The sequence below is a fragment of the Stegastes partitus genome, unplaced genomic scaffold (genome assembly GCF_000690725.1).
Source record: "Stegastes partitus isolate 25-593 unplaced genomic scaffold, Stegastes_partitus-1.0.2 Scaffold1431, whole genome shotgun sequence".
Taxonomy (NCBI): domain Eukaryota; kingdom Metazoa; phylum Chordata; class Actinopteri; family Pomacentridae; genus Stegastes; species Stegastes partitus.
In genome coordinates, this window is record NW_007579162.1 from 116,345 (window position 1) to 124,603 (window position 8,259).

General features: G+C 41.3%; 1 protein-coding gene across 1 annotated transcript in view; it reads right to left on the reverse strand.

Annotated features, from left to right (window-relative positions):
• The window catches only part of msh5 (mutS homolog 5), a 19,289-nt gene that overhangs the window by 6,849 nt on the left and 4,181 nt on the right, over positions 1 to 8,259 (reverse strand). The window contains exons 3-21 of the mRNA XM_008299546.1: positions 8,140 to 8,257; positions 7,281 to 7,360; positions 7,081 to 7,204; positions 6,856 to 6,936; positions 6,538 to 6,591; positions 6,323 to 6,444; positions 6,084 to 6,193; positions 5,753 to 5,788; positions 5,399 to 5,481; positions 5,273 to 5,318; positions 4,214 to 4,352; positions 4,067 to 4,129; positions 3,848 to 3,976; positions 3,095 to 3,167; positions 2,897 to 3,006; positions 2,663 to 2,743; positions 2,489 to 2,576; positions 2,345 to 2,412; positions 127 to 245 (exon numbers count right to left, since the gene is read on the reverse strand). Of these exons, the coding sequence (XP_008297768.1) occupies positions 127 to 245; positions 2,345 to 2,412; positions 2,489 to 2,576; positions 2,663 to 2,743; positions 2,897 to 3,006; positions 3,095 to 3,167; positions 3,848 to 3,976; positions 4,067 to 4,129; positions 4,214 to 4,352; positions 5,273 to 5,318; positions 5,399 to 5,481; positions 5,753 to 5,788; positions 6,084 to 6,193; positions 6,323 to 6,444; positions 6,538 to 6,591; positions 6,856 to 6,936; positions 7,081 to 7,204; positions 7,281 to 7,360; positions 8,140 to 8,257 (1,724 nt within the window). The remainder of the gene's footprint in view (positions 1 to 126; positions 246 to 2,344; positions 2,413 to 2,488; positions 2,577 to 2,662; positions 2,744 to 2,896; positions 3,007 to 3,094; positions 3,168 to 3,847; positions 3,977 to 4,066; positions 4,130 to 4,213; positions 4,353 to 5,272; positions 5,319 to 5,398; positions 5,482 to 5,752; positions 5,789 to 6,083; positions 6,194 to 6,322; positions 6,445 to 6,537; positions 6,592 to 6,855; positions 6,937 to 7,080; positions 7,205 to 7,280; positions 7,361 to 8,139; positions 8,258 to 8,259) is intronic.

An 8,259-nucleotide genomic window follows, 5' to 3' on the forward strand; every position in this document is an offset into this window, starting at 1 on the left:
ATTCACATTCTAGACAGACGAGACTGAAACATCTCGAAGAACCCAAAAAGAAGTCCAGTTGCTCCTGTTGAAGCACTAAGAAAAGTTGTACTGCGATAATGATTTCCATCTCGTGTGAGCAAATACCTGCCCTGTGTGATTGTTATCTTCCTGTGGTTGGCCAGCTTGGGTGAGGTGTAGCTGTACTCCTGGGAGGCGCTGCTCATAGCCATCAGACAGTCCAGCTCAGCGGTGAGATCCAGAACCTACACGACACACACATTAAACACACTGAATGTCCTTAACAGAGCGGCAATGACAGCTGCTTTAGTACAACGCACATGTACAATGGACCTGCCTATTTGCAATCTTGTCACCATGGTGCATGAAAATTGAGACGGACGGCGTCTATTTAAGCATATTTTCGATTAACGACAAAGAGATTGTGTTGCTGTGGTTGTAGATCGTTGTCGAGGTGTTTTTTTTCTTCCATTTATTAACACTATGAAACCGTGAGGTGAGTGTTTAATTCTCCAAAGAGAGGTTTTGGAAGCAGTATTGCCTTCATAAAGCTTAATAAGTTTGGGACCTTAGAATCCCTCTCTGGTTATTGATTTTACACATAAAACTCATATCTGTCTATCAATGTTACATATTAAAAAGGTTATTGCTTCTATCTATCCTCTCATACCTCCTCCTATTCGCTGCAGCTGGAGCACAACAGCTCACCTACTACTCTGCTCAAATGCTGTGCAACTAGTCAATGCAAAGTTGTAATATTGGATCCATTCAGCCATATATGTCGAACTGGATTCTGAAGAAGGACAATGACATGAAAAGCTCCACCCAGGATTGGGTGGCAGGATTGGTTCCTTAACTTTGTCACATATGAAACCCCACAAATCTAAACTCTAATAATGTGTCTTTAAGCACCATATGAACATGTAAACAAGGTCAAAACTTGATAGTTACTGGAGGGGGTCCTTAAGACAAAAAAAATGGGAATTTGTTCTTTGATATTAACTGGAGCTGAGCTGGAGTCCAAACCATGCAAATCAGAGCCAGACCAGAAGTACACAAACACATGTATATGCTTAACATGTTCAGTGCCAAACACTTGTCATAGTTCTGCAGTAGTTGCTCCGTGCGGCTGTTGCGTGCATGTGTGCAGTGATCATCTTGTTGGGTCATAAAATTCAGATAATGAACAGTCACCATTAATACCAGTTCTCATATTTTGCAAATTATTTGGAGGTCCTTAAAATCCATTTAAAAGTATCATAATATCAACGTATTCATCACATAAGTCATGACTGATTTCTCTCATTAGCTGCTTTTAACAATAAAAATCCTGACAGTAATATCAGTGATCCCGGCTCTATGACTTGATAAAAACCATGTTTTCGACGGTACACTGCAGTGTCGAGGTGGAAAATGCTCAGCCGTGGTGTTGACTGCTTATTTTGCTAATGATGTGTTTTCCAGCTGCGAAAACACAGTCAGTTGTGAGCTCTTAGGCTATCAGTTATTTATATGTTAATTATCCATTTGTTTATTTTATGTTTTTGCATTTTTCTTTCTAGGTTAATGTCAGTGGAGCTACTTTCGACTCGCTCAGCATGTTTGTGTGAAGGTTATATAAGGTTCCCAGAATAGAGGTCCAAAAGAAAAAGGCTTGACGTCCATCTAAGGACATACGTTCTCATCGCTCGGAGGCTTACTGCTTTTGGAAAGTTGGACTCAGCATTTTTTTTTCTTTGTACATGGTATGGAAAACCATCAGTGAGGTTAAACTTGCAAAGCTATGTATAGCTGACCATTGTAAAGGAATTCTTGAGTTTTCTGTTCAAAATAAAAGCTGTTACATCTGTTATTCTCCATATTGTATACAATATTAAATTTACCAGACTAAGCAAAGTGTTTTGGGTTTTTTTTTAAGTGCAACAGTTGCAGCAATTTTTCATGACACAGCATTTGAAAAAATTTTGTCTTTAATGAAGCCCAGTGTTTCGCTTCAATTAATTTAATTGCTATAATCTACTAGGCAGATTCCAATGACAGCTACAAAAGTGTAAACACAATAATGCATCATCTGACTTTAATGCTCATTCTGCCCTCAAATATCAAAACTATCTGCAGTTACAGACTAGCACTCATCTATCAAGAGACAAAAGAGCTTGTAGTGGGTTTGTTTCGTAATCAAAATGAACAACTCACACCAGTAAGAGGAAATAGTTAGTCAGTCACAACAATATCCACCTACACGCAGTAAAAGCTTTACTTTGAGGCCAACAATCGTTCCTCACAGTGACAAAGACTTTAAAGACTAAAACCGGGACATGAATGAACAGTGATGCACACCGACCTTATAAAGGGAGGAGCTTTTCTCGAGAATTGCGTTCTGCAACTGTGTCATCACGGCCGTCTCCATGTCTGAGAAACAAGACGGTATCTTGAAAATCACAGTTTCTAATTGCAAAGACATCAGGAACCATATCAGTGTAATGACCTCTGATGTCACAGTGCAAGTCGCCCAAGAGGTCATCTAGTTCTCTGGTTCTCTGGCTGCGATAGTGCAGTCGGTCCTCTGACAGAAACTAGCAGGCGGGAAATAAACACACAGATAATGCAGACTAGAAAAGCGCACGAGCAATTTTGCTGTCAGACAGGAGCATAAACACACCATGAAATCGAGCCCCTCTATCTCAAAATCCTCTTTCTCCACCATGCTGGGGAGCCGAGGCACAGAGAGCAGGAATCCAATCTGTAAGGAGAGTTAAACACTCGGATGTGAGCAGGGATTTGTCAGAGAAACAACTTTCACTCTCTGTTAGTGTGAATCCAAGCAATAATAGAGCATGTGCCACATAAATATCTAAAAATGTAGTTGTGGGAAAGCTCTACGTCAAGATCAGACCAGAGGGATGTAGATGACACAGCAGGAGGGGATTTGAGCGTCCAGATGTTCAAGCTCTTTTCTGGCAACATCTGTGAGGAAGTCTGACAGTCCCATCATCTTCCTCTTTTCTGATGGAGGGAAAGAGTGTCACTATGAGTTGGGCATATAAAGGTCACATGGGTGTTATGAGTTCAACAGTAACTTTACTGCACTTACTCTCATCGATGGTAGGATCCACATTGGGTTTGACGGTGAAGCGATTCTCTGCTAAGCTGGTTTCAAAATCCACCTCAAATCAGAGATATTGTCTCATTAACGCTCATCACAGGCCCAACAAAGCACTGCCACAAAAGCCAGATAATCTTACTGAATGTACAGTTAAGTCTGAAATTATTCATAGCTGTGTCAAATGTTGATTTAAAGTAAACAACTTTTTCAGCTATAGGTTTCTTCTAGATGGAAATTACTTTAACACGTGACAATTGACAGCAAGACATTGTGTTAAAGATGGTAATGACATATTTCAACTATTTGGTTACTTCTTTGCTAAAAATCACACGTTCAAAATTATTCTCACCAATTGGAATTGTTGCAATTTTTGAGAAAATGCAGCTTCTATACAACTCCAAAAGGTCCTACCAAGAGAGAAACTAAATCCCAGTGGAGACACGCAGACAGACTGTTGGTCACTAGAACAACTGTTGGACTGATGTGGAGGAAAATAAAGACTTTGACATTGATTACTGTTTTTTTTGTGAAAAAATACAATTAATTATTAACATCTCTTACACAATGTCTTACTGTCTTTTGCCACTTGTTTATGTCATTTCCGTCAAGAAGAAACCTCAAATAAAAATTCAATCTAATCAAAGTTTAGAATCCGTGTGAAGAATTCAGGGCATTACTGTAGATATTTTGCGTACTTTCCAGGGGTAGTGTGATTTTAGGGGACACAACTTAAGAACTCACCACTCTGCTGATGAGGGAAGCGATATACTGAAGGTCATCGGAGAACCCTTCGCTGATATCATGAAACAGCTGAACGGACTGAGGCAGGTGTCTCACTGTGTCCCTGATGCACACCGCGCTGTACACCGTCTGACAAACACAACATGTTGTCAGCATTTAACAGAATCTGTCACGTGGAGGGAAAATGTTCGCAGACGAAAACTGTGCCGGAGTTTCAACCTTGTAGACACTCTGCCAGTCAGTCACTTTGGTGTTAGACAGCGACATCCGGCGTAGAAGAGTCTAACAAGCACAAGTAAACCGACCTGAGGTGGATGACACAATATGAGGTAATGGAAAAAGGAAAGTAATGGCTCGGCTTGTTACTGGTATGTTCCTGATGTTGCGTAATGAGGACTGCAGGGTGGTCAGGACGTCTGAATTGCGAGGCGACGTGAAGAAACAAATCACTTCTTGTCTCCGGTGTAACACTGCCAGGTCCTGTGTTGGCCGCAGAAACCACCGACTGACAGAGGACAAGATACACTAAGAGTACTTCTACAAAACAAATAGTACAGTAATGGTTCTGTAATGAAAAATACAGTGGTTTTACATAAATATACATATTTTAGCAAGGAACTGAAATGATGGTTGCAGTTCCAATAAAAAATAAAACAACTAGGATATTTATCTTGTCTTCACAAGAGCTGCAATGATTCATCAATTAGATGTCAACTGTTAAGTTAATCAGCAACTACTTTGACTAACAATCAATTTGACTAATTTTACAAAAAAGAACACTTCAAATTCTGTGATTGCAGCTTTATAAATGTGAATATTTTCTGTTTTTTTCCCCTCCTCTGTGATAGTAAACTGAATATTTTTGGGTTGTAAACAAATCAAATTGTGATCCTGGGCGTTGAGAAACACTGGTCAATGTTTCTATGCAATTTTCTGACATTTTTAGATGAAACAACTAATCATTAAATTGAGAACATAATCAAAAGATTAGTCAACAGCGTAAATAATCTCTAGTTGGTGGCCCAGTTTTCATAAATGCAAGCAGCAATGCGCAAACCTTGAAATAACGGTGACAAACTTTCTGTTTCCTTACAAGAAAAACTCTATTTAGTCTTTGTTGCTTTGGTAAAGTTTCTAACGCTCCAAGATTGAGCAACAATAAATACTTTGATAACTTTGATTATTGGAGCACTTTAGGGTGTCAAAATACCAAAAGTAGTCGTGGTGATTTGTGGCATTCCTGGTAGTATCTGATATTGATTCCCTATACAGACTCTATACATTTGTCACGTCTGTTACAGACATCGGTTTAGTTTTACTGGACCCTGTTGAGAAAAAAAAGCCTGATGTTGTCTTTTGATCAGGTAAAGAAAGGCCCCTTGTTTTGTTTTATTTTGTGAAATCGGACCAAAAGTTTTTTCTTACCGCAGCAGTTTGGAGCCAAACTTGCACCTGCAGCGGTTCAGTATCCCTGCAGCACACAAAAAGAATAAGCATTATTGTAACCACCAACGGATAAGAAAGGGTTGAATAACCTGAAGTGCTGCATACCATAAAGACTGAGTCCTTCCTTTTCCCCTGAATGTAGTTTGTACACTGATGGATGGAGTTCAGATTTGAAGATCTGCAGCACACTGGGAAAAAAAAATCTAAACTCTTTCAATATGTCCTACAAACGTTGATTAAATCTTAATTGTATTACACAAAGAGTTAAAATTACAAAAGATAAAAAACATGGTAAGATCCGAGGCAAGTCTGCTTTCACAAGCATAAAATGATTCAAAATGTGCCAAACAGCAGCAGCCTAGACTTACTTACATACAGTTGAGTGATCGGTGTCACCTTTTACAGACAAATGTTTGAGAAAGGTGCTTTACAGAACAGAAACAGGCCTGGAACACATACCTGTAGGTGTCTCGGTCAATGCACACCACACCTTTGCTATGAGGGGAGGAAACAATGGGAATTTCTGATATGTTTCATTCATGAAAACGTCTGAATGACATGAGGTAGGTTTGGTTTGCGGGCAGACAGACAGTTGATATACTATGAAAACAAAGTGCCACAGATTCATGTCACTGCGGCTAAAAACCTGTGTAGCTAAACACAGAGCTACAAGAAATCACTGCTCATTGTCTTTTAAGGTCCTAATTATTGAAAATGTGTAATCACAGTCCTCTGTGTGTGTGTGTGTGTGTGTGTGTGTGTGTGTGTGTGTGTATCAATCCAATCTCACAGAGTGTAGGCGTGGAACTGCAGGATCGGAACTCCAACACTGCTGTCTTCCAGCTCCACTCCCACTCTCCTCCTGTCCAGACATTTCAGCAGAGCGCCCACTGCCCTCAGCTAACCGAACACACACACACACACACACACACATAAAAATAAATAAAATAAAAATGATGGACAGTTCGTGATCAGTTCCGACTGAACCAGTGACTGATGGATGGGATGATATGCAGACAGCTTTCTCACCATCAGGGGCGAGTCAAAGGAGATGCAGGAGGAGAGGTAGGATATCCTGTCTCTGTCTGAAATGCAGGCGGGCAGGAAAGGCAGATTGGCGGAGAGCAGCCTCTGCTTTCCGACCTCCAAACCTGCAAAATTGGAGCAAGATTGTGGAAAATCATTTTCAGGCAAACGTTCTGCCTAGCAAGTGAAACGGATATTATGCCGGGGCATCTGTTTACCAAAGTCAACATATGGATAAGTGACCACCTCTGGTTTGTAGTGTGGGTTTTGACCTGGAATACAACACAGAGCACTGGGTTCACATTGATTTACTACAGTGTAATCAGTAAAAATTACATAAATCAGTTTAGAGTTAACAGCTATACAGTCACTCTTCTTCCTTATCACACCAGCCACGGCGTCAGACATCCCTAATCTCATTTCTTTCCCTTGACCCAGAAACCACATGTTCCACACCACATGTAAACAAAACTCTCTGACACAGATTTTTTTTCCCCCTCCTCCATGTCAGGATGTTTTGGTCTCCCAGAGCTCACCCAGTTGCTGCAGGTAGCGAGTCATGCAGCGTTCCTGCTTTGCACTGGTGATGAGTACATGAGGACTGACCTCCTGAATGACTGAACAACAGAAAAGAGCACAAATGGTAGTTTACAGACTGGATCTTATTGTTACATTTAACCCATTCAATTAATAAAAAAAATGAATTGAAGCCTGTCTGAGGAGCAAACTGACATTTTATTAAAGGCAGTAGTGCTGTTTACCTCTGGCCAGCAGGTGGAGCTCATGGTTATCAGGAGTGTCCGTCATGTAGTGCAGAGATGAGTCTGCGCTGTCATAGAAGCAGAGGCCCAACTGCCCATGCTGAACCAAAACACTCAGTAAAACCTGGAAATACACACTCATGTAAAGACAACGGTGTGAATCTGAAATAGCTATCACTCTGCTGAACATTTGAGCTTACTGCAGGTGAGTCTTCCTCCTCTTCTTCATCCCCATTAAGGCCAGGGGCACCAAAAACTAGCCCTCCTCCTCCTCCTCCTCCTCCTCCTCCGCTGTGATTTTCCAGAGCTGCAGCCATTAAGAGTTGTTGTGTTTCTGGTAACCTGGTGAATATAATTCAAATATTTATTCACTTTTAGCTTTGTTTTAGTCTTCTGAGAGACTGTTTATCTGCCAAATATTTGACTTTGTTTACCAGCTGGGCCCTGAGTGTGTCTGCTTCGCTGTTTGGTGCTAAGCAGATCAAGCTCTGTGGGTTTTCAGAGCTCCTTCTATGAAACCAGCTGCCTGCTGTCACAAGTGTTGTGCCACATACTGACTGTGTGCTCAATGTCAAAGCTGTATTGCCCAGTTCATATACTCCCACAGCTGTTTTTATCTGGGTCAAAGATTCAAGGATTCAAGGATTCAAAGTCTTTTATTGGTCACAAACACAGTTATGCATGGTATAACGCACAGTGAAATGTGTTGTGTACCTGTTCCACACCAAAACAATAATAAGATAAATAAGATTGAAGAATAAAACACACAAGAATAATAACATGGTAACGCCGCCCTGACGGCAGCAGAGAGAGCAGTCTGTGGCTGTCACTCACAATCTTCTTGCCTTTAACCTGCATCGTTTGGTGTAAATGTCCTGCAGGTTGGGGAGGGTGGTTCTGATGGTGCGTTCAGCCAAGCGGACCACCCTCGTCAGAGCCAAGAAGTCCTGCTGGGTGCCGCTGCCCATCCAGGTGGTGATGCTCCCAGCCAAAACACTCTCAATGGTGAGGTGTAGAAGTTCCTGAGCACCATGAGAGGGAGCTTGAAGTCCCTCAGGCGTCTGAGGAAGTAGAGACACTGTCGAGCCTTCTTCACCAGGGTGTTGATGTGACAGGACCACGTTAGATCCTGCATGATGTTCACACCCAGGTACTTGAAGCTCTCCACTCGCTCCACCT